Here is a 25,512-nt window from a genome sequence, read left to right as displayed (position 1 = left end):
GTTCAATAAACAAATCAACATCCGAACAAGAGAGAAAGAAATGCTGAACAGAACCCAACTACAATACAATTGTCAGCAGAACAAAGCGGCTAAAAAGTCTGCCCTTTATTTTATTTATTTTTTAACAGTCTATGGGAACTTTTCTGGAAAATACCTTACATGTTTTTCTTATTTTGTCAGTCTTAAAACTGTGCTTTGATTTAATGGCTGTTTTAACTGTGTTTTTCAGATATTTTTTTTGTTTAATCCTTTGAAATTACTTTCAGAGCATCTACATTTAATGTTACCTCTGACTGTAGGAAGCTGTTCTTGTGAGTACCTATGGTATTATCACCTTATACCAGGCATCCCCTATAATTAAGGTGTAGGCAGAGTTTAGGAAGCCAGGGCTCTCTAGAGATAGCTGTGGATGAGCAGCCAAGACTTATCTAGGAGACATGAAAAGCTCATGCAATACCACTTTAGTCACACAGTACTTAAACACATGAAAGAATACACTCAGCGTTACAAAAATAAAGGTACTTTATTTTAGAGACACAAATACTAAAATACTATATAGGCGATTCCCCAACTGGAGGTAAGTAAAACCCACTATTATAAGTATAGTAGCAGTCAGGAATTAGCATAAAATGAAATAGAAAACAGTTAAAGCCATATTAAATACTGAAGGTGTGTGTGTGTGTGTTGTGTGTGTGTGGGGGGGGGGGGGGGGGTGGGGGGGGGGGGTGAAACCAAACCACATACTAACAAAGTGGAATGCGAACGTCATGCCATCACCCAAGGAAGTGGGGGAAGCTGGAGGAACTAGAAAACCCACAAGGTAAGGACCAGACACACACCACCCCCCCCCCCCCCCCCCCCCCCCCCCCCCCCCCCCCCCCCCCCCCCCCCCAGCAACCAGGAGACAATAGCTAAGTAACTGGTTCTCCCAAACCCACCAGAAGGGCTACAGAGAAAGATATTCAAGACCCAGACAAGACTGCAAGAAACCGAAGGTGGATCCTGGAAGAGGAAGACCTGGAAAAGACAAAGACCAAGTCCAGTTCATGTTGGAATGGCCAGTGGTGGTAGGAGCCACTAACCCACTCGTCTGTGGATGCATGCCCAGGTCGACGATAGTCTGTAGCGCAGCTGAAGAGTTTCTAGGGTGATGCAGTCGACGTCCCACGCTGGAAGAAGGATGGCAGTCAGTCTGTGGTGTGGAAAAACCACCAACAATCCTTGGCAAAGACATGTTGTGGAGCTGCCGGGGACCCCCAAGGCCCAGGGGAATTCAACCCACAGAGGGGCGTCCCGGGTGACCCTCAGTAGTGAGGTGAGTCGCAGGAAGAGGAAGCAGCCCCCACAGGCAGCAAACAGTTGTCGAGGTGAGGCCCATGCAGCACACATAGAAAGGAGTCCCTTGCCACAGGAGAAGCACGCAGAGGACTGTGTCGCAGCGGAGAGTGCTGGGGGCTTGGGCTACACGGAGCCTGAAGATCCCTTGGAGGCGATGCCAACAAGCCTTGGTAGCTGCAAGAGATGCAGTGCACAGGGGGTACTGTCTTGCGTGGGGAGGAAAGGGCTTGCCATCTCCCAAGTTGGATAGCTGGTAGAAAGGAGCAAGGAGACAACTCCAGACCACCACCCACGATGCAGGATCCATGCAGTTCTGGAGGAGAGGAGATTCATGTAGCCGGTTGTTGCTGTAGGTGCCTGCAGATGCAGGGGAGTGACTCCTTCACTCCAAGAGAGATTCCTTCATGCTTCTCGGTGGAGACTGAAGGCTTGCTGCCCTCAGAGGATGCACAGATGGGGAAATGTTGCAGTTGGAAGGAGCTGGAGAAACAATGTTACAGAGCAGTCTCGTCTCTGCAGATTGTAGATTCCTGTGAAGTCCAGTTGCGGTTTCAGTGGCCAGAAGTCGAAGTAAAGGTTGTAGAGGAGTCCTGCTGGAGTCTTGCACATCAAATCTGAGGACCCACCTAAGAGGAATACCCTAAATAGCCCTGGAAGGAGGACTGGTCACCTAGCAAGGTGAACATCTACCAGGAGGGGGCTGTGACATCACCTGCCTGACCTGGCCACTCAGATGCTCCCAGAGGCCTCTGCTCATCTTGGATTTAAAGTGGCAGAATAAAGTGGCCACCTGGAGGAGCTTTGGCACCACCCCTGGGGTGGTGAAGGGCAAGGGAATGGTTACTCCCCTTTCCATTGTCCAGTTTCCCACCAGAGCAGGGACTGGAGGTCCCTGAACCAGTGTAGACTGGTTTATGCAAGGAGGGCACCAAATGTGCCCTTTAAAGCATACCAGTGGCTTGGGAAGACTACCCCTCCCAAGCCATGTAAAACCTATTTCCAGAGAGAGAGAGGGTGTTACCTTCCTTTCCCAAAGGGAATCCTTTGTTCTGCCTTCCTGGGCTTGAGGCTGGTCAAGCAGCAGGAGGGCAGAAACCCGTCTGAGGGGTGGGCAGCAGCGTGGGCTGCCTGGAAAACCCCAGAAGGCTGGTAGGAGCAATGCTGACCGTCCTCTAAGGAGCCCCCCAGAGTGCATAGAATCATAAACCAATACTGGCAACATTATTGGGGTATGATTCCGACTTGTTTGATTATGTCCAGGTTTGGAATTACCGTTATGTAGCTGGACATAGGTAGTGAGCTATGTCCAGTGCATGGTTAAAAGGGCTTCCCCGCACTTACGAAGTCCAGGAAAATAGAGGGGGAGTTCATAGGGGCACCTCTGTTCATGCAGGGATGCCCTCATACACAGGTATCTGCACCCTGCCCTCTTGGCTAAGAGGGCCTACCACAGGGTGTGAATTGCAGTGACCTGTAGAGAAAGGGTGCATGCACCTTTTCACACAGGCTGCAATGGCAGGCCTACAGGCACATTTTACAAGGGCTCCCATGGGTGGCATAATACATGCTGCAGCCCAAGGGGAACCCCTGGGGCCCCAATGCCCTGGTACCATATACTAGGGACTTATATGGGAGCACCAGTATGCCAAATGTGGCATGTGTGAAGTCCCAGCAACCAAATTTAGAGGGGAAAGAGCAGTAACTGGAGTCCTGGTTGGCAGGATCCTAGTGAACAGTCAAAACATACTGACGTCAGGCAAAAAGTGGGGGTAGCCATGCCAAAAAGAAGCTACTTTCCTACGCTGTTAGCATAGAGTGAGGAGAAAATCAGGTCAGCTGGACAATGTGAAAGTGACTGCCACATGCTTACACGTTTCAGTCTTTTCATTCACCCAGGCAGCAGTTCTCATTCACTGGCTGGTCCTCCACAGAGACCCAGGCTTGTCACACCCCTTTCGCTAGCCGGCACAAGTATCAAAGAGAATAACTCTCCTCTCTGAACCATAGCGCCTCACTGAAGAAACACTCAATTTACATGAGCAAACGGACAGCTTCAGCTCCCCTGAGTTCACGATGTGTAAAATACATAGTCTAACACTGGTCCAGACTGTGAATGCTCTACTTGTTACTGGGCGCCATTTGCTTTTACCAAGGCCAACATCAGGGGGAGGGACATGGTGCAAGGTTCCATTCTATTTTGAAAACAGTGTTTGTTAATGTCAATTATTAATGTTAAAGGAAGTATATAAACATGTAACACAATCATGAAACTCGAGTCCTGCTACAGAGTACTAATTATATCAGTGTTTTAGGTTTGCTGCAGGTTTCTTTAAGACACTAAGCAAATCCGTCCAATATGGTTTCACACCACAACTTGGGAGAAAGGGTTAACTCACTACTAGGCATACAGATATCAAAGTCTAGCTCACTCTTCTCTAAATCATGCATAGAAATAAGCCTTGGTTTCAAGCACCACAATACATTCTTAAATTCTACATATATAGAGATCCTCAGAGATTATCTACTACTGTGAGTCTCCACACCATAAGTTATAATCATTCAATCTCACCCAATGGTGAGTAAAACACTCAACCACCCCCCCTCTCCCCCACCCCCCACCCCAAATATCACATACCTCTAATAATGAGGACCATAATGAAGAGTATTTACTATTTTAACTCCACATGCGCTTTGTTAGTAGGGAAGGTTATAAAGCAGACCAAGGCAAATATAACTGCACTCAGTTTTTTGAAGCACTCACAAAAACCAACCTAAACACACTACAGTGACCGGTCATCAAAATGATAGTGTTTGCCTGCCTAGAACTGACAGTGTTTACCCATGCTACGAGGATCGAACTGGTCCCCACAGGGAACAGACACCCCCAATTCTCTCCCGCCAAACCCCCCGCACCCCCCCACCCGACCAATTACTGTTGAGTTAATCTTTATATCAAGCAAACCAGATGCCTTCAACTCCTGGCTTGTGCCTGCCCAGTACAGAACAGCCACTTACAGAACATCTTGCTTCATCCATGAAGAAAAGTTCAGTATGGAGTATTTTAGCAAGGCAGGTTTCACATGGTGAAAGATTTGACCGTATTTGTTTGTACTGTACTCTAGAGGTGAATACCTCATACCACTGCCTTACCTGCACAAGTTCTTGAAGCTCCCTCTTCACATCTTCGAGACCACCAATATCTTCCCAAGTGACCTGTGGTACCTCTACAACTGTCTCACGCAGCGCAGATGGGTTGCTCTGGCTTAAAGCCCACTGCAGAAATACAGAGCATGGTTAGAGCTTAAACACTGTTAAACTAGAAGCCCTAGAATGTGTCATACGTTGAGAACAGCCCCTCGACTCCTCACCCTGAAGTCATCCATGGTCACAGCCAACGAGTTCATTACTTCGGCATCAATGGTTTCATCCTCCAGGTCGATGAGATCCATCTTCTTTCGGATAGCCTGTAGAGCGGCCTCTGAGCACAGAGCAGCCAAGTCAGCACCAACGTGTCCATGGGTCTCATTTGCCACCTGGATTAATTGGGAACAAGACATGATGAAAAAGCTTAACGGTCCCAGCAGACCTCTCAGACTGCTGCCGAAGATCAAGGCCAAAAGAACACCCTCATTATAATCAGCAGCATACAAACTAGAGAGAAGCAAATGCAGGATTTAAGCCAACGCTGTGCAGCTTATGAGAGGACTTTAACTACTCCTACATCACCTACCTGCTCCAGATCAACATCATCAGCGAGCTTCATGTTCTTGGTGTGGATCTGCAGAATTTCCAGCCGACCAGTTGCATCTGGAATGCCAATATCTACTTCCCTGTCAAAACGCCCTGTAGAGTGGAAGGCAGACACCCATTAAAAATAAATAAGTCACTTCAGACTGCCCATCATAAAGTGTAAATTCCACAGTGGACTTTTAGCAGATTGATGCTCTAAAATTTTCCAGAACTATTTGGTGGGGGGAGAGGGGCACCATTTGAACAAAGTGGCAAGAAAAATGTCATTAGAAAAGGTAGAGCTCGCAAGGCAGGTTTAATAAAGAAGTTGGAGAGGCCTTAATTAAACTTTGGGGAAAACATAGAAATGAGGGGCCGGTCACTAAAAAGATCAATTAATCGAAAAGGTTATTTACTGATTGGGAGACATGGAGGTAACCCTCTGCTTCACGGAGACTATATAAGATGTTTCTGTGGTACCCGGGAGGGCAGCAGGCGCAAGCAGTAAACTGCAGTGGGAGGAGTGATGCATGCTGATGCTGCACTGGCCATGGAGCACTACCGACGCACCAGGCTCACATGGCTTGCAAAAAGAAAAAAGTAAGTCTAGAGAGGCATCTAAGTTTACAGGAGAACTTTTGTTTGAAACATTCAGAGATGAGAGATTCAGGCCATCATCAGTTTCCCAGATGCAAGTGCTGGGATACTGGAGCCCAGTATTGACTTTAAGCAGTGCCCCAGCACCTAAATGTGGGGTTTAAGAGTTATTCCCCAGGGATAAGGGAACAACACGTGAATCCAGATACAGCAGACCAAATCTGCTTCTTAGAGGTGGACAAGCCACTGAAAGCTCAAGCCAGAAGTCAGCTCAAGGTCCTCCTGGAATTTCAAACAAACACGTGCTGAGCTTTCATGTGACTTCTGCCTGCTACCCAAGCTCTATCTTTAAGAGTAAAGAGTTAAATTCAAAGCAGTAACAAGCATTAACAGTTGAAATAAAACAGAGAGCTCAACAGAGACCTGTTTAGTGACTGATTTGTACAAAAAAATATCAATAACAATAACAGAAATAATATTAATAACCGAAAACGTGGTTTTAAGCCCACCTACCCTGCTTAACCAAACAGTATGATCCAAGTCAAATATTTTACTGATACTCCTTTTACTTCATTATCATTATTCAAATACCAAGTTAAGAATATTGAATTGCACAAAAAGCACTGCGTTTGATTCAATAGACTACAATGTTGCCCTATTTATAAGAACATGGGGCACATGCAGGGTGCACGAGAACTAATTTGCTTCCTAGGTCAAGGACATGGTCGTCAGGAGTGGAGCGGGAATGGTTGAAAGCGCATATTCAATAATGATCACTTGTAATAAGTACCTCTCAGTTGCGTGAAATAATGTGGTTTAAGGTCAGAGCTTTTGAAGCTCTCCCTGTTGTGCAGGAGCTAGGTGGACGGTCTGGGCGCAGCAGTTAACTGTACCGCGGTACGCATTCGGTGTCTTCAGGCCCGGAATCACCCGGACTAAACTTCAGAGACACAGAAATCACCCAGCGCCGTATATTCTCAGGGGTATATCTTGGGGCTAACCACAATGAGTGCTTTAGTTGTCTGCTGCAAGAGCTCATGTAACTTTTACAAAACACATTTGCAAAGCCAAGAGGCAATCAAAGATTTTGGCTATGGCATTGTACTGTAGCTGCCGGCAGCACGGATGGTATGCACTGTCCTAGGAAAGATCTAAAAAATACGCACAATAAGTACACAGAGCAAGGTTTGTGCCCCCACAGCTTTCCTGCTTTAGGCATCCAAGGATGCTTGCATCGCACTACTGACACTGCATTAGAGCTTTGGTTTTTGTGACTTCAGTTGTTACAGCACTTGGACCCGGTGTGTCCAGGCACTCCTTTCCTTTCCCCTGGTGTCCTGCTGCGGGGCTCCGACCCTCCCTTCCCTGGACTCTGCCACCCCCGTTCCCGCTCTTCCTCCTACGCCCGTTTCCCCCACATCCTTGGGACCATTCCTCGCGCCTTACTTGACATGGACATCTAGTAGTGGTACTGTACTTCTGGAAGAGTCTGCACTCTGAGCTTTCCTCGCAAAAAAGGAATCCGATCTGAGAAAAAGCGGGGGCCGGTGGAGGGAGCTGATCCCAGAAGCCCTGCTGGTTCCTCGTGCGCAGGCCGCTGTGCTAAGCCACAGCCAGGGGTGTAGAGTTTACTCCCCAAGCACAGGCGGAGGAAGAGGCATCCTCACAGGCAGCACATCTCAGATATGGTCGTAGTGACATCCTAGTTCTCCGCCATGTTAGTTGGGGGGGGTTGGGTAGCCGACGGCTCTGCGGCCCGTAATGTTCAAGTGACAACTGGAATATTAAGCGTCCAAAAGATGAACTATTCCTTTTACAATAAAGTCATTGTTCAACTCGCCCTGTAAGCCCGCGTTGGGTAAACACAGACCTGACAGTAACTGTTTGTTGTTTTCCAGAAGAGGGAACGGAACAGTGCTCCCCACAGTCAAGCAGACCTGCTACTGACATTTATGAGATGGTCTCAAGGACAAGAGGCCCTCTGCAGTTAGTGCAACTTGTGTGTTAGCTGCAGACCCGGATAGAAGAACTAGTAGAATGAGACGATGCCGTCCAAGAGGGGACGCTGAGCTTCTTCGAGTACTCGATGGCTCGGATGGGGACTCGGGTTACTTGTATCCCCGTCCGCAGCCACGCTCGTGCGCTCATCACATCAGCTGAGGGTGGTGCAGTAAAGGCCATCAGGCCACACTGCATGTCCATTCATGTGGTGCTTTCCAGCTCTAGCCAAAAATTCCTACTTCTGTTTTCCTCTGAAAATGGATAAGAAGATCCTAGTTTTACAGCACTGTAACCCTGAAATCTCTGGTATCTGAACACTATAAGTGCATCTCTAGAGGGCAATATTCTCTGGTCCTGCAGCACCAGTCCTCAAGAACCAAGTATAGAATCTGCATCACCACATTCTCACTTCTACCCACAGAAACCACACACTTCTAGCACCAAGAAGCTAACATTTTTGTGATCCTACAAGATCCACATTCTTACAAGGATTGTACATGTAATGCATGGTTGGTGGTGGTTGAGGCCGGGGGGGGGGGGGGTTTAAATGCATAAATCTTCAAACAACGCAACTATCTTTGGAGATTGGACTAATACACAATGCACTCCTGTAGTAATCAATACACAAGCTCTGAACTAAAGACAATAAATCAAGAACAGATCATTTGTTTCCCATGAACACCTAGGTGTGCACTCAAGGATGCGCAGACAGTAATGCACTAGTATACCAGAACAATGGTGGCGCGGTGAACGATATGCAAAGCCATTAATATAACAGATGTTCAAAAGCTGCTTTGACCCTTCCTTGTTTTTTCTATAAAACATTAGAGCATTTGTAACAGGAGTGTCCTCAAACAATATATTATGTCCAGAATATTGTAATCTGTGGCTTGGTCACATTTTAATGCAAAGTTATAATTGTCACAGTTTTGAAAAGGTGTCAAACTAATATGGCTTCTCCTAACTAGCCTGACTTACGAAAGCTAGCAAATGAAAGTAGCCCCAAATAAACTAAGTAAAGGCAATACTAGAAATTTACAGCACTTGGAAGCAGTAGCATTATAAGAAAAAAAACATTAATGTTACTAACAGGAAGGGTAAACTCCAGTGATGCCTTATTAGAATTTATATCAATAAAGACAAATCCACAACAGTATTTAAATATCCGAAAGTGCCTCTTCACTGAAAAGTTTGGTGTGTGTGTGTGGATGAATGGAATAATGAGTGAATAGCTGAGAAAATCATAGATTAGACAGGAGGTAAGATCCATTTCCTGCCACCAACGCGAATACATCAGTACCAGCAACCAGTCCTCTGCCACAGACGCGTGCCTAATTGCTCTATTAATTCAACTTTAGTCGTGTACTTGCCCAGCCATCTACCCTTCCACTCAATTTTGCATTTGCCAACTTACCAATCTGTATACCCACACATACACTTATCAATGAAGGAAGATGTGGTTTCTTTTTCTTCTTCTTTAGACTAAAAGCCAGACCTATAGGTGTCTTTAGCAGTCCACGCATCTATTCCCTCTCTGGTTCAAGCATTGCCCACCCATGAACACCCTGACTTGCTAATACCATCTGGAAGCGACTGTTTTACAACACAGTTGAAGAGGGAGTTATGGACCTGAAACCCAACTCAAAAGCCTCTTAATTGTAATTAATACATGTGAAACCACTTCTGCTGAAAATTAAATTGTTTACATTGCACCGTCTCATGCTTGGTGAATATTGTAACACCTCCAGGTTAAGCTCTTAGCTCAAAGTGACCAAAAGTGGAAGCCTCGGTGAACACTGCCAATCCTCCATTAGCAAACAGATGGATCACAACTGCGCGTTAATGAGATGGCTTCTTGAAGGTTCCCAGTTGTACTCACAGCCACAATACTTCCCTAGGACAGCCTTCCACGAACACTTGCTTTTCCAGGTAAACTTGGAGCAAGCATCACATACAGAAGGACTTGCTCATAACTGCTCCCCCAGAATGTCAGGGTAGCACCTTTGTTACTAAAGCCTTCCCTTCCATTTCATTTCAGCATCATATACCATAATATGAACCATTTCAGTGTACTGGGAAAGCCATCCTAAGTATCAAATCAAGCTGCTGCGATTATGGGAGTAGGAGGTTACACACCAAGGGCACATTATGCCAGAGCTGCAAGTGTGGAAGACGTTTCATTACCAAATCGTCTGAGCGCAGGGTCGATGCTGTTGGGTCTGTTAGTAGCAGCCATGACAATCACATGTGCTCTCTGCTTCAGGCCATCCATGAGCGTCAGCAGCTGCGACACGATACGGCGCTCCACCTCCCCGTGTGTCTGCAAGAAACCAAGCAGGTTAGCAGCTTCAGTCATTTTAAATTCCATTCCTCACTTGTAATGTAACTTGGGGAGCATCATAACGCAGCGCCCTCACAGCATCTCGGGATTAACCTAACAGCAGAGGGACCAAAAGTGCTCAAGTTCCTACCAGATCTCAAGTGGAATAATGGAAATGTCTGCATTCGGCAGCCGGGTACACAGTGCCAATACACTGCTGCAACATCTCCCTTATATCCACATCTGTTTAAAATCGATGCCAACCACCCTCCGAAGGACTAACACGTTCACATCATAAACAGCCATCCTATTCTTCGATTAGAAAGTTCAGGGATTACACATGGTAACATTTAAGTACTTAAACAAAACAATAAATATAACAGCAACTTGTTGAAAACCTCAACACCAACAACATGACTCTTAACCCACACAGCCACCAGTCCATCTGTGAATGCCTTCAAGTAATCCTGTAGATGGCAGTCGTGCTGAATTGGGGGTGAGTTTTGGAGTAGGCATTGCTAAAGGACACATGCATGGACCATTTCTTAAGGCAGCCTCCTTGTAAGGAAATGGCTCCCTGTTGCAATTACCCCCCACTTTTTGCCCGATACTGATGCTGACTTGACTGAGAAGTGTGCTGGGACCCTGCTAACCAGGCCCCAGCACCAGTGTTCTTTCACCTAAAATGTACCATTGTCTCCACAATTGGCACAACCCTGGCACCCAGGTAAGTCCCTTGTAACTGGTACCCCTGGTACCAAGGGCCCTGATGCCAGGGAAGGTCTCTAAGGGCTGCTGCATGTCTTATGCCACCCTAGGGACCCCTCACTCAGCACAGACACACTGCTTGCCAGCTTGTGTGTGCTGGTCGGGAGAAAATGACTAAGTCGACATGGCACTCCCCTCAGGGTGCCATGCCAACCTCACACTGCCTGTGGCATAGGTAAGTCACCCCTCTAGCAGGCCTTACAGCCCTACGGCAGGGTGCACTATACTACAGGTGAGGGCATAGGTGCATGAGCACTATGCCCCTACAGTGTCTAAGCAAAACCTCAGACATTGTAAGTGCAGGGTAGCCATAAGAGTATATGGTCTGGGAGTCTGTCAAAACCGAACTCCACAGCACCATAATGGCTACACTGAATACTGGGAAGTTTGGTATCAAACGTCTCAGAATAATAAACCCACACTGATGCCAGTATTGGATTTATTCAAAAATGCACACAGAGAGCATCTTAGAGATGCCCCCTGTATTTTACCCAATTGTTTAGTGCAGGACTGACTGGTCTGTGCCAGCCTGCTGCTGAGAGACGAGTTTCTGACCCCCGGTGGTGAGGGCCTTTGTGCTCTTGGAGGACAGAAACAAACGCCTGCTCTGGGTGGAGGTGCTTCACACCTCCCCCCTGCAGGAACTGTAACACCTAGCAATGAGCCTCAAAGGCTCAGGCTTCGTGTTACAATGCACCAGGGCACCCCAGCTAGTGGAGATGCCCGCCCCCTGGACACAGCCCCCACTTTTGGCAGCAAACCCAGGGGAGATAATGAGAAAAACAAGGAGGAGTCACCCACCAGTCAGGACAGCCCCTAAGGTGTCCTGAGCTGAGGTGACCCCTGCCTATAGAAATCCTCCATCTTGATTTTGGAGGATTCCCCCAATAGGAATAGGGATGTGCCCCCCTCCCCTCAGGGAGGAGGCACAAAGAGGGTTTAGCCACCCTCAAGGACAGTAGCCATTGGCTACTGCCCTCCCAGACCTAAACACCCCTAAATTCAGTATTTAGGGGCTCCCCAGAACCTTGGAAACTAGATTCCTGCAACTTAAGAAGAAGAGGGCTGCTGAACTGAAAAACCCTGCAAAGAAGACGGAGACACCAACTGCTTTGGCCCCAGCTCTACCGGCCTGTCTCCCCACTTCTAAAGACATTGCACCAGCGACGCGTTCCCCAGGGACCAGCGACCTCTGAAGCCTCAGAGGACTACCCTGCATCTAGAAGGACCAAGAACTCCCGAGGACAGCGGCTCTGTTCCACAAAGACTGCAACTTTGCAACAAAGAAGCAGCTTTGAACCAACACACGTTTCCCGCCGGAAGCGTGAGACTTTGCACTCTGCACCCAACGCCCCGGCTCAACTTGTGGAGAACAAACACCACCGGGAGGACTCCCCCGGCGACTACGAGACCGTGAGTAGCCAGAGTTGACCCCCCCTGAGCCACCACAGCAACGCCTGCAGAGGGAATCCAGAGGCTCCCCCTGACCGCGACTGCCTGCTTCAAAGACCCGACGCCTGGTAAAGACTCTGCACCCACAGCCCCCAGGACCTGAAGGATCCGACCTCCAGTGCAGGAGCAACCCCCAGGTGGCCCTCTCCCTTGCGCAGGTGGTGGCTACCCCGAGGAGCCCCCCCCCCCCCCACCCATCGCTGAAGAGACCCCTTGGTCTCCCATTGCTTTCTATTGAAAACCGGACGCTTGTTTACACACTGCACCCGGCCGCCCCCGTGCAGCGGAGGGTGTACTTTCTGTGTGGACTTGTGTCCCCCCCGGTGCCCTACAAAACCCCCCTGGTCTGCCCTCCGAAGATGCGGGTACTTACCTGCTGGCAGACTGGAACCGGGGCAACCCCTTCTCCATTGAAGCCTATGCGTTTTGGGCACCACTTTGACCTCTGCACCTGACCGGCCCTGAGCTGCTGGTGTGGTAACTTTGGGGTTGCTCTGAACCCCCAACGGTGGGCTACCTTGGACCCAAACTTGAACCCCATAGGTGGTTTACTTACCTGCAAAAACTAACAAACACTTACCTCCCCCAGGAACTGTTGAAAATTGCACTGTCTAGTTTTAAAATAGCTATATGTCATTTATGTGAAAACTGTATATGCTATTTTGCTAATTCAAAGTTTCTAAAGTACCTACCTGAAATACCTTTCATTTGAAGTATTACTTGTAAATCTTGAACCTGTGGTTCTTAAAATAAACTAAGAAAATATATTTTTCTATACAAAAACCTATTGGCCTCGAATTGTCTCCGAGTGTGTGTTCCTCATTTATTGCCTGTGTGTATACAACAAATGCTTAACACTATCCTCTGATAAGCCTACTGCTCGACCACAATACCACAAATTAGAGCATTAGAATTATCTCTTTTTGCCACTATCTTACCTCTAAGGGGAACCCTTGGACTCTGTGCATGCTATTTCTTACTTTGAAATAGTACATACAGAGCCAACTTCCTACACTCCTTCTATTCAAATAGCACTTTTAAGTACCAAGGGCAGCTCGATCAAACTAAGATACGGGTTCTGGTCTCCATGCCAGTATCCAGTCACTCAATAGCTATTTTAATTTAACCATCGAGCAGTCCTTAACATTAGAGTTGACTGGAGGCATTTTACATTGGTTAACATTACTGGGCTCAAAGTTAAAAGAAAATCTAGTATCTAGCACGAAGAAGAAATATTGTTTTTGCGCAGGGTCACTACTTCAGCCCAGAAGATATAAGGACGTTTTAGTTTTTTTAAACTTGTTTAATGATTTTTCTTAAAAGGTGCAGTGTTAATGGCTTTTTAAAGTTCTTTCCTTTGAGGGGAGAGGAAGCAGCCAGTAATCAATATGGCAGCAATCCATCAGAGCGTCAGTCCTGCACCCGTCAAAGCCACTGTAGAAGCTTTTGTGGAGTCAGCGCATGCGATGACACTGGCACCCCGGAAGATCTCTAGACAACAGAGCACGTGCAGCATCACAACTGGGAGCAGACGTGTGCTGCAGCACAACACTGTAGCGGAGTGACACCCAGCAATGACAACCCTAATGAGACTGCTATGTGGAGAGGGAACCCAGTGCAGCCGAGGAGCACCACTCAGGAGCGCTGCCAGGTCATGTAAAGACGGAGCGAACATTCCCAGAAAGGCCGACTTTAGCCAGGACTGCAGCATGGTATGCTGGTTATTGGGGCTGGGGTAGATAGTGCAGGATCTCACTGGGGAGGATTGTAGATCCCCAGAGGGTCAATGATTAACTAGGGCTCAGGAGTCTCCGGGGAAGGACAAACCTTGCAACAGCTGGTTTGTCCTTGGGGTTTTTGGTTGGCAGTCACGTTACCCCCTGTCCAAGCAAGGACCCTCAATCTAGTCAGGGTAAAAGAGAATCACCCTCCGCTAACCCCTGCTTACCCCTTGGTAGCTTGGCACGAGCAGTAGGCTTTACTTCAGAGTGCTAGATGTAAAGTATGTGTACCAACACACACTAACTTAATGAAAACACTACAAAATGACAACACAGGTTTACAAAAATAGAAAATATTTAACAAAACAAGACCAAAACTACAAAAATCCACAATACACAAGTCAAGTTATCAATTAAAAAGCAGAGAGTCTTCATGTAGTTTTAAACACACACTAACACGGTTATTGTGAAAATGGACCTTGGGTGTGTCAAAAATAACCCCGCACGGGCGAGTGAATGTCAAAAAGGGCTTGTGATGCGTCGATTTCACTTACGAGCGAGACGTTGCGTCGTTTCTCCTTTCGTCGGGTCGGGGAGTGTTGTTTCTTCTTTCCGTAGGACAGCAAGGCGTCGATCCGGTCAGCACTCAGGTCCAGGCAGGCCTTGCGTTTTTTATTTATTTATTTTTTTTTTTTTTTTTACACACCCAGCGGTGTTTGCGTCGGAAACCCAGCCGCACGATGTTCCAAAAACCACGCAGCGCAGATTGCGATCTCACCAGCCTCCGTCAGCGATGCTGTGCATTGTTTCTCCAGCTCTGTGTGTCAATTCTTCGGTCGCGTTGCAGGTGAGCGTCGATTTTTCAGCCGCAGATCAGAGTCGCGTCGATCTTTTCCCAGCACGGCGTTCTGTGCGTGGATTTCTTCCTCTTAGGCTGCCAGCTTCTCCTTTCAGGGTCCCAGGAACTGGATGGGCACCACTTGGCAAAGTAGGAGTCTCTCCAGAGACTCCAGGTGCTGGCAGAGAGAAGTCTTTGTTGTCCCTGAGACTTCAAACAGGAGGCAAGCTCTAAATCAAGCCCTTGGAGATCTTCACAAGATGGAAGGCACACAAAGTCCAGTCTTTGCCCCCTTACTCTGGCAGAAGCAGCAACTGCAGGATAGCTCCACAAAGTACAGTCACAGGCAGGGAAGCTCTTCAGCTCTTCTCCAAGCAGAGGTTCCTCTTGGTTTCCAGAAGTGTTCTAAAGTCTGTGGTTTTGGGTGCCCTTCTTATACCCAATTTCTCCTTTGAAGTAGGCCTACTGCAAAGCAAAGTCTCTCTTGAATGTGAAATCCTGCCTTGGCCAGGCCAGGCCTCAGACACTCACCAGGGGGTTGGAGACTGTATTGAGAGAGGGCAGGCACAGCCCTTTCAGGTGTGAGTGACCACTCCTCCCCTCCCTCCTAGCACAGATGGCTCATCGGGATATGCAGGCTACACCCCAGCTCCCTTTGTGTCACTGTCTAGTGTGAGATGCAACCAGCCCAACTGCCAAACTGACCCAGACAGGGAATCCACAAACAGGCAGAGTCACAGAAATGGCATAGGTAAGAAAATGTTCCCTTTCTAAAGTGGCATTTTCAAACACACAATATCAAAATCAACTTTACTAAAAGATGTATTTTTAAATTGTGAGCTCAGAGACCCCAAACGCCACATGCTCATCCACTCCCAAAGGGAATCTACACTTTACTCAAATTTAAAGGTAGCACCCATATTAACCTATGAGAGGGACAGGCCTTGCAACAGCGAAAAACGAATTTAGTAATATTTCACTGTCAGGACATATAAAACACATTAATATATGTCCTACCTTAACCATACACTGCACCCTGCCCTTGGGGCTACCTAGGGCCTACATTAGGGTGTCTTACATGTAAGAAAAGGGAAGGTTTAAGCCTGGCAAGTGGGTCCACTTGCCAAGTCGAACTTACAGGTAAATCTGCACACACAGACACTGCAATGGCAGGTCTGAGACATAACAGAGCTACTTATGTGGGTGGCACAACCAGTGCTGCAGGCCCATTAGTAGCATTTCATTTACAGGCCCTGGGCACCTCCAGTGCACTAGACTTACTAAAAAAAATCAAATATGCCAATCATGGATGTAAGGAAATGCCTCTTTGGCATGGTTACCCCCTGACTTTTTGCCTTTGCTGATGCTAAGTTTTGATTTGAAAGTGTACTGAGGCCTGCTAACCAGGCCCCAGCACCAGTGTTCTTTCCCTAACCTGTACCTTTGTTTCCACAATTGGCACACCCTGGCATCCAGGTAAGTCCCTTGTAACTGGTACTCCTGGTACCAAGGGCCCTGATGCCAGGGAAGGTCTCTAAGGGCTGCAGCATGTCTTATGCCACCCTGGGGACCCCTCACTCAGCACAGACCCACTGCTTGCCAGCTTGTGTGTGCTGGTGAGCACAAAACGAGTAAGTCGACATGGCACTCCCCTCAGGGTGCCATGCCAGCCTCACACTGCCTATAGGTATAGGTAAGTCGCCCCTCTAGGAGGCCTTTCAGCCCTAAGGCAGGGTGCACTATACCATAGGTGAGGGCATAAGTGCATGAGCACTATGCCCCTACAGTGTCTAAGCAAAACCTTAGACATTGGAAGTGCAGGGTAGCCATAAGAGTATATGGTCTGGGAGACTGTCATGCACAAACTCCACAGCACCATAATGGCTACACTGAAAACTGTGAAGTTTGGTATCAAACTTCTCAGCACAATAAATGCACACTGATGCCAGTGTACATTTTATTGTAACATACACCCCAGAGGGCACCTTAGAGGTGCCCCCTGAAACCTTAACAGACTACCCGTGTAGGCTGACTGGTTTTAGCAGCCTGCCACCCTCCAGACATGTTGCTGACCACATGGGGAGAGTGCCTTTGTCACTCTGTGGCTAGCAACAAAGCCTGTACTGGGTGGAGGTGCTTCACACCTCCCCCTGCAGGAACTGTAACACCTGGCGGTGAGCCTCAAAGGCTCACCCCCTTTGTTACAGCACCCCAGGACACTCCAGCTAGTGGAGTTGCCCGCCCCCTCCAGCCACGGCCCCACTTTTGGTGGCAAGGCCGGAGGAGATCATAAGAACAACAAGGAGGAGTCACTGGCCAGTCAGGACAGCCCCTAAGGTGTCCTGAGCTGAGGTGACTGACTTTTAGAAATCCTCCATCTTGCAGATGGAGGACTCCCCCAATAGGGATAGGGATGTGCCCCCCCTCCCCTCAGGGAGGAGGCACAAAGAGGGTGTAGCCACCCTCAGGGCTAGTAGCCATTGGCTACTAACCCCCCAGACCTAAACACACCCCTAAATCGAGTATTTAGGGGCTCCCAGAACACAGCAAGATAGATTCCTGCAACCTAAGAAGAAGAGGACTGCTGAACTGAAAAACCTGCAGAGAAGACGGAGACACCAACTGCTTTGGCCCCAGCTCTACCGGCCTGTCTCCCCCTTTCTAAAGACACTGCCCCAGCGACGCGTTCCCAGGGTCCAGCAACCTCTGAAGCCTCAGAGGACTACCCTGCATCTTGAAGGACCAAGAACTCCCGAGGACAGCGGCTCTGTTCCCCAAAGACTGCAACTTTGCAACAAAGAAGCAACTTTGAAACACACGTTTCCCGCCGGAAGCGTGAGACTTTGCACTCTGCACCCGACGCCCCCGGCTCGACTTGTGGAGAACAAACACCACAGGGAGGACTCCCCAGCGACTACGAGACCGTGAGTAGCCAGAGTTGACCCCCCCCTGAGCCCCCACAGCGACACCTGCAGAGGGAATCCCGAGGCTCCCCCTGACCGCGACTGCCTGCTTCAAAGACCCGACGCCTGGTAAAGGCACTGCACCCGCTGCCCCCAGGACCTGAAGGATCCGACCTCCAGGGCAGGAGTGAACCCCAGATGGCCCTCTCCCTTGCCCAGGTGGTGGCTACCCCGAGGAGCCCCCCCCCCCCCCTTGCCTGCATCGCTGAAGAGACCCCTTGGTCTCCCATTTATTTCTATTACGAACCCGACGCCTGTTTACACACTGCACCCGGCCGCCCCGTGCTGCTGAGGGTGTACTTTTTGTGCTAACTTGCCTCCCCCCCCCCCCCGGTGCCCTACAAAACCCCCCTGGTCTGCCCTCTGAAGACACGGGTACTTACCTGCTGGCAGACTGGAACCAGGGCACCCCCTTCTCCATTGAAGCCTATGCATTTTGGGCACCACTTTGACCTCTGCACCTGACCGGCCCTGAGCTGCTGGTGTGGTAACTTTGGGGTTGCTCTGAACCCCCAACGGTAGGCTACCTTGGACCCAAACTTGAACCCCGTAGGTGGTTTACTTACCTGCAAAAACTAACAAACACTTACCTCCCCCAGGAACTGCTGAAAATTGCACTGTCTAGTTTTAAAATAGCTATATGTCATTTATGTGAAAACTGTATATGCTATTTTGCTAATTCAAAGTTCCTAAAGTACCTACCTGAAATACCTTTCATTTGAAGTATTACTTGTAAATCTTGAACCTGTGGTTCTTAAAATAAAGAAAATATATTTTTCTATACAAAAACCTATTGGCCTGGAATTGTCGGAGTGTGTTTTCCTCATTTATTGCCTGTGTGTGTACAACAAATGCTTAACACTATCCTCTGATAAGCCTACTGCTCGACCACACTACCACAAAATAGAGCATTAGAATTATCTATTTTTGTCACTATCTTACCTCTAAGGGGAACCCTTGGACTCTGTGCATACTACTCCTTACTTTGAAATAGTGCATACAGAGCCAACTTCCTACAATGGATAAGCCAATTACATACACATTTTGTAAAAGGAGCACTTGCACTTTAGCACTGGTTAGCAGTCGTAAAGTGCCCAGAGTAACAAAAACAGCAAAATCAGATTCCAGCACACATCAACAACCTGAGAAACTGAGGCAAAAAGTTAAGGGAGACCACGCCAAGGATGAAAAGTCTAACAAGCTGTGAATTGAAACTCATGCCTGCTATAACTGCCGACCCCAGGCCAGAAGATGCAGTGAAGTGGCGCCATCCTCTGCATTTTGAACAGCTTGGGAAACTAGCATCTTGTCTCCTGGTGGCAATAACAGACAAATGCAAAAAGGTTGTCCCTAACAGAGGAAATGAAAAGGCACAGAGGAGCACCACACTGGGGTACAAGGATGAAGGAGCACCCCACTGGGTTTGTAGGATGAAGAAGTAAGACTCACTTGGTACGAAAACACTGCTGCGATTGATAAATGACATGCACCCTGAAATGGTGCAGAAGACAACAAATAGAAGGCAGTAAGATCAGTTCAGGATAAAATTGAAGGTCTAGGCATCAGCCCAACTGGCATAGAATGGAGACCAAGACTCAACATCAAGGAAGCTGCAAACCGAATTGGGGAGACATGCACAATGAGGACAAGGCTGGAGGATCTTAAAATTGAGTGAGAGGGAGTAACTTTGCTCGACTCTAGGATTGAGACTGGTTATCTTACAGAGGGAGACCTGGCTTGGGGAGTGTGTATCCTACGTGAGGATTTGAATGAAAAACAGCCTGGTGCTTAGTGGGCTGCTTTAGGTGGAGCTGGAAGTAGTAAGCTCATCACTGAGAGACACCGCCAGGGTGCCCCAGAACCCCGGGAAAACAATGCGCTCTCGGGAGCACTGTAATGGTTATCGAAGCTGAGAAAGAAAGACAGACATACATACATACATACTCCTTATCTTGCCAGATCTCGGCTCAAAGACATTGGCATTCTAGAAGGCCCGACTGGAGGTTAAGAGTTGAAGTGTGGCAAGGTGCATGGTGGCATCAGCTGGGTGCCTGGAGATGCTGAAGGCGGACTAATCTTTGTTAATTTGACAGTGCATTGCTCAAACTTGATAAAATACCATGGTTACCAATTCATCTGCTAGGACTGTTCTGGGTCCTTAAAAAGCCTGAAACAAAGTCCTTTTCTTTAATAGACAGGACAGTAAAGCAGAACATAATCTATTGTGTTTATACTTCTCTCAAAGTGGCTAACCCCTCCAGCACCTGGATTTAGCTGCAACCAACTGTTTGCACCTTTTTGTTATACGCAATATGTGGTGCACTAAACTACCATTTTGTGTTGGGTTTTGAATATTACAACGTGTTCACTTCGAAATTATACTTTTTGTTTCAAGAAGGACTTAACAGCAAAGGAGCCGGGGAGGTGGGTGGCACATTCATAGTGAAAACTGCATCGTAATTAGCAGGTTCTAACCTAAGATTGTTATTATTTTTCCCCTTTAGAAACAATTGTCATCCGCTTGAGCCTGTTAAATACAGTATGACACGGTTAGTAAAGTCAACCTCACCGTGTTTCACTTGCGGGGGGAGGTGGGTGGCATGTGCAAATCAACATGACACAATGCTAACAGTTACGTGTAAGCAGGGCCACTGGAATTATGCAACAAGAAAGGAAAGTTAAACACTGTAATACAACACATTTTCATTATTTTGACATTTTTACACCTGGTAACAGTGTCTAAGGATAGATTTTACCTCATTCATACCGGTTTGTCAACAATAAGTAACTGAAAGATGACCAGTCAACCTTTGTGAAGGGTCTTCCACCGCACGGTAACATCACATTTTTAGCAACTTTTGATACGTCTCTGCTAGAGACGGATTGTTTTTGATGTAATCAGCGTAGTATGCAGCACATTACTTACTGTGTGGGAAATCCATAATTAAGGGGCAAAAGCTGCATCTGTAGAATTCTAGATCTACAGTGGCTGTGCAGGTTAACACATCATTTTAGTGTGTGTGTGGTTCAATCATGTTCTGCTCATACTTAGAAGTACCACCCCATACCATTAAGACTGAGGTGGACAGAGGAAGTTGTAGCAAATAATGTTTTTGTAACTTTTTCACCAACTTGGGCTTCCAATTATCTATGAATGTTCACATAGTAATTTTTTACTAACACAGGAACATATGAACACTTTGCTGCCAGATCAATATCCACATGCTGGCTACTGCCAAGAAAGGCCATCATGGCCTGCAGTGTCTTGGAGTCACGTGTATGTGGAAGTGTAACACACATGATTGCATCCCACAGTCCATCTGGCTATGCTCTTTTTTAGAAATAGGCTACTCATGGTAAGAGAGCAAAGGACAAGCAAGAGCTTTATACCAGAAATGCACATTTCCATGTTACGTGAACATCAGTGCATTGGCAGAAAAGTGGAACTATGAGCCTGTTCGTGATCCAAGTGCGGACCCGGTTTGCTTTAGAATTAACTGTTCTATGAACTTTTAATGGACAGTGATTTCCCAAGTGGAATTTTATTGTCTGCAAGTGCTTACAAAATGTATGAATGCATATGGCATTTCTAGCGAGCAAACCTAGCTAAAAGGCAGCAGAGCTCTGCACAAAGTCCGTGATGAGCATAAAATCAGTGTTCGGAGAAGCTGGGGTCTGGATAGTTGATGCCTTGTGATGTACTGGTACTTAAAGTGGCGTCTTCACTTCAAATAAATGAAGTGAAGGTTAGGGTGCTTTCTTAAGGGAAGAAAATGAAAATGTCACTTACCCAGTGTACATCTGTTCGTGGCATCAGTCGCAGTAGATTCGCATGTTCTGCAATAGCTCGCCATCTGGTGTTGGGCCGGAGTGTTACAAGTTGTTTTTCTTCGAAGAAGTCTTTCGAGTCACGGGACCGAGTGACTCCTCCTTTTGTCTCCATTGCGCATGGGCGTCGACTCCATCTTCGATTGTTTTTCCCCGCAGAGGGTGAGGTAGGAGTTGAATTGTAGTAATAGTGCCCATGCAATGGAGTGACTAAGTATGCACCTATTTAAGGTTGAGATGATACATATATAAATAATTGAAGGTAACTTCCAAACTGCTACAGGCTCCCGGGGAGGCGGGTGGGCACATGCGAATCTACTGCGACTGATGCCACGAACAGATGTACACTGGGTAAGTGACATTTTCAGTTCGATGGCATCTGTCGCTGTAGATACGCATGTTCTGCATAGACTAGTAAGCAGTTATTTCCCCAAAAGCGGTGGATCAGCCTGTAGGAGTGGAAGTAGTCTGAAATAATGTTCTTAATACGGCTTGACCTACTGTGGCTTGTTGTGCGGATAACACGTCTACACAGTAGTGCTTGGTGAATGTGTGAGGCGTAGACCATGTGGCTGCCTTACATATTTCTTGCATTGGGATGTTTCCTAGAAAGGCCATGGTAGCACCTTTCTTTCTGGTTGAGTGTGCCCTTGGTGTAATGGGCAGCTGTCGTTTAGCTTTAAGGTAGCAGATTTGGATGCATTTAACTATCCATGTGGCTATACCTTGTTTTGATATTGGGTTTCCTGCATGAGGTTTTTGAAATGCAATAAATAGTTGTTTAGTCTTTCTGATGTTTTTTGTTCTGTCAATGTAATACATCAATGCTCTTTTGACATCTAATGTATGTAGTGCCCTTTCAGCTACGGTATCTGGCTGTGGAAAAAACACTGGAAGTTCCACTGTTTGATTTAGATGGAACGGTGAAATAACCTTTGGCAAAAATTTAGGATTGGTCCTTAGGACGACTTTATTTTTGTGTAGTTGTATAAAAGGTTCCTGTATTGTAAACGCCTGAATCTCGCTTACTCTTCTTAGGGAAGTAATGGCGATGAGAAATGCCACCTTCCAGGTTAGGAACTGTATGTCGCAGGAGTGCATGGGTTCAAAAGGTGGACCCATAAGTCTAGTTAGGACAACATTTAGGTTCCATGAAGGAACAGGTGGTGTTCTTGGTGGTATAATTCTCCTAAGGCCCTCAATGAATGCTTTAATGACTGCTATCTTATATAGGGAAGTTGAATAGGTAGTCTGCAGGTATGCAGATATTGCTGCAAGGTGTATTTTAATGGAAGAGAAAGCCAGGTTAGATTTTTGTAAGTGAAGCAAGTAACCCACTACATGTTCTGGAGTTGTGTGTAATGGTTGTATTTGATTAATATGGCAGTAGCAAACAAACCTCTTCCATTTACTTGCATAGCAGTGCCTGGTGGATGGCCTTCTGGCTGGTTTTATGACTTCCATACATTCTTGGGTAAGTTGTAAGTGCCCGAATTCTAGGATTTCAGGAGCCAGATTGCTAGATTCAGCGATGCTGGATCTGGGTGTCTGATCTTTTGGTTGTGCTGTGTCAACAGATCTGGCCTGTTGGGCAATTTGATGCAGGGTACCACTGATAGGTCTAGCAGCGTTGTGTACCAGGGTTGCCTTGCCCAAGTTGGTGCTATCAATAGGAGTTTGAGTTTGCTTTGACTGAGTTTGTTTACCAGGTAAGGAAGGAGAGGGAGAGGAGGAAAAGCGTAAGCAAATATCCCTGACCAGTTCATCCATAGGGCATTGCCTTGGGATTGTTCGTGTGGGTATCTGGATGCGAAGTTTTGGCATTTTGCGTTCTCCCTTGTCGCAAACAAGTCTATCTGAGGTGTTCCCCAGAGTTTGAAATAAGTGTTCAGAATTTGGGGGTGAATTTCCCATTCGTGGACCTGTTGGTGATCGAGAGAGAGATTGTCTGCGAGTTGATTTTGGATCCCTGGTATAAATTGTGCTATTATGCGAATTTGGTTGTGAATTGCCCAACGCCAAATCTTTTGTGCTAGCAGGCTTAACTGCGTGGAGTGCGTCCCCCCCTGCTTGTTTAGATAATACATTGTTGTCATGTTGTCTGTTTTGACGAGAATGTATTTGTGAACTATTATTGGTTGGAAAGCTTTTAGTGCTTGAAAAACTGCTAGAAGTTCTAGGTGATTGATATGCAGTTTTGTTTGATGTACGTTCCATTGTCCTTGTATGCTGTGTTGATCGAGGTGTGCTCCCCACCCTGTCATGGAAGCATCTGTTATTACGTATTGTGGCACTGGGTCTTGGAAAGGCCGCCCCTTGTTTAAATTTATGTTGTTCCACCACAGAAGCGAGAGGTAAGTTTGGCGGTCTATTAACACCAGATCTAGAAGGTGACCCTGTGCTTGAGACCACTGTGATGCTAGGCATTGTTGTAAGGGCCTCATGTGCAGTCTTGCGTTTGGGACAATGGCTATGCATGAAGACATCATGCCTAGGAGTTGTAATACCATCTTTGCTTGTATCTTTTGTGTTGGATACATGCGTTGTATGATGGTGTTGAAATTTAGAATTCTTTGTGGACTTGGAGTGGCTACTCCCTTTGATGTGTCTATTATGGCTCCTAGGTATTGTTGTACCTTGCGCGGCAGAATGTTGGATTTTGTAAAGTTGACGGTGAACCCGAGTTTGAAGAGGGTTTGTATGATCTGATTTGTGTGATTTGAGCACTCTATGAACGAATGGGCCTTGATTAGCCAGTCGTCCAAATATGGGAACACATGTATTTGCTGCCTTCTTATGTGTGCAGCGACTACCGCTAGACATTTGGTAAAGACTCTTGGTGCGGTTGTTAATCCGAAAGGCAGTACCTTGAATTGGTAATGTATTCCTTTGAATACAAACCTTAGGTATTTCCTGTGCGATGGGTGTATTGGTATATGGAAATAAGCATCCTTGAGGTCTAAAGTTGCCATGTAGTCGTGTAGTTTTAGCAATGGCAATACTTCTTGTAGTGTGACCATGTGGAAGTGGTCTGATTTGATGAAAGTGTTCACTACTCTGAGGTCTAGGATTGGTCTCAGCGTTTTGTCCTTCTTTGGTATCAGAAAGTACAGTGAGTAAACTCCTGTGTTTATTTGTGTGTTTGGCACTAATTCGATTGCATTCTTTTGCAATAGTGCCTGCACTTCTATCTCCAGGAGATTGGAATGGTGTGTTGTTAAATTTTGTGCTTTTGGTGGTATGTTTGGAGGGAATTGTAGAAATTCTATGCAATAACCATGTTGGATAATTGCTAGAACCCAAGTGTCTGTAGTGATTTCCTCCCATGCTTTGTAATAATGACCTATTCTTTCCCCCCACTGGTGTTGTGTGGAGGGGGTGAGTGACATGTGAGTCACTGTTTAGTAGTAGGGGTTTTGGGGCTCTGAAATCTTCCTCTATTTCTAGGGAATTGCCCTCCTCTATATTGTCCCCGAAAACCTCCTCTATACTGTCCCTGGTAACTGGACGGTGTTGCTTGTGAGGTGCTGGCTTGTGTGCTCTGACCCCGAAACCCCCCTCGAAAGGGCGTTTTACGGAATGTGCTGTAATTCCCTCTGCTCTGCGGGGAGTAGAGTGCGCCCATGGCTTTGGCAGTGTCCGTATCTTTTTTGAGTTTCTCAATCGCTGTGTCCACTTCTGGACCGAACAGTTCTTTTTCATTAAAAGGCATATTGAGAACTGCTTGTTGAATCTCTGGTTTAAATCCAGACGTTCGGAGCCATGCATGCCTTCTGATAGTTACAGATGTATTAATTGTCCGTGCAGCTGTATCTGCAGAGTCCATGGAGGAGCGGATCTGGTTGTTGGAAATGGTCTGTCCCTCCTCAACCACTTGTTTTGCCCTATTTTGTAAGTCCTTGGGCAGATGTTCAATGAGATGTTGCATCTCGTCCCAGTGGGCTCTGTCATAGCGCG

General features: G+C 47.0%; 1 protein-coding gene across 1 annotated transcript in view; it reads right to left on the bottom strand.

Moving 5' to 3' along the window:
* VCP (valosin containing protein) overlaps positions 1-25,512 on the bottom strand; it is a 110,794-nt gene that overhangs the window by 45,987 nt on the left and 39,295 nt on the right. Inside the window, exons 9-12 of the mRNA XM_069212692.1 lie at positions 9,850-9,985; positions 5,069-5,181; positions 4,707-4,871; positions 4,489-4,611 (exon numbers count right to left, since the gene is read on the bottom strand). Of these exons, the coding sequence (XP_069068793.1) occupies positions 4,489-4,611; positions 4,707-4,871; positions 5,069-5,181; positions 9,850-9,985 (537 nt within the window). The remainder of the gene's footprint in view (positions 1-4,488; positions 4,612-4,706; positions 4,872-5,068; positions 5,182-9,849; positions 9,986-25,512) is intronic.

Source organism: Pleurodeles waltl, chromosome 1_1 (assembly GCF_031143425.1).
Source record: "Pleurodeles waltl isolate 20211129_DDA chromosome 1_1, aPleWal1.hap1.20221129, whole genome shotgun sequence".
NCBI classification, from domain to species: Eukaryota; Metazoa; Chordata; class Amphibia; order Caudata; family Salamandridae; genus Pleurodeles; species Pleurodeles waltl.
The sequence above is the reverse complement of the archived record's forward strand: the minus strand, read 5'-3'. Positions and strand labels throughout refer to the sequence as shown.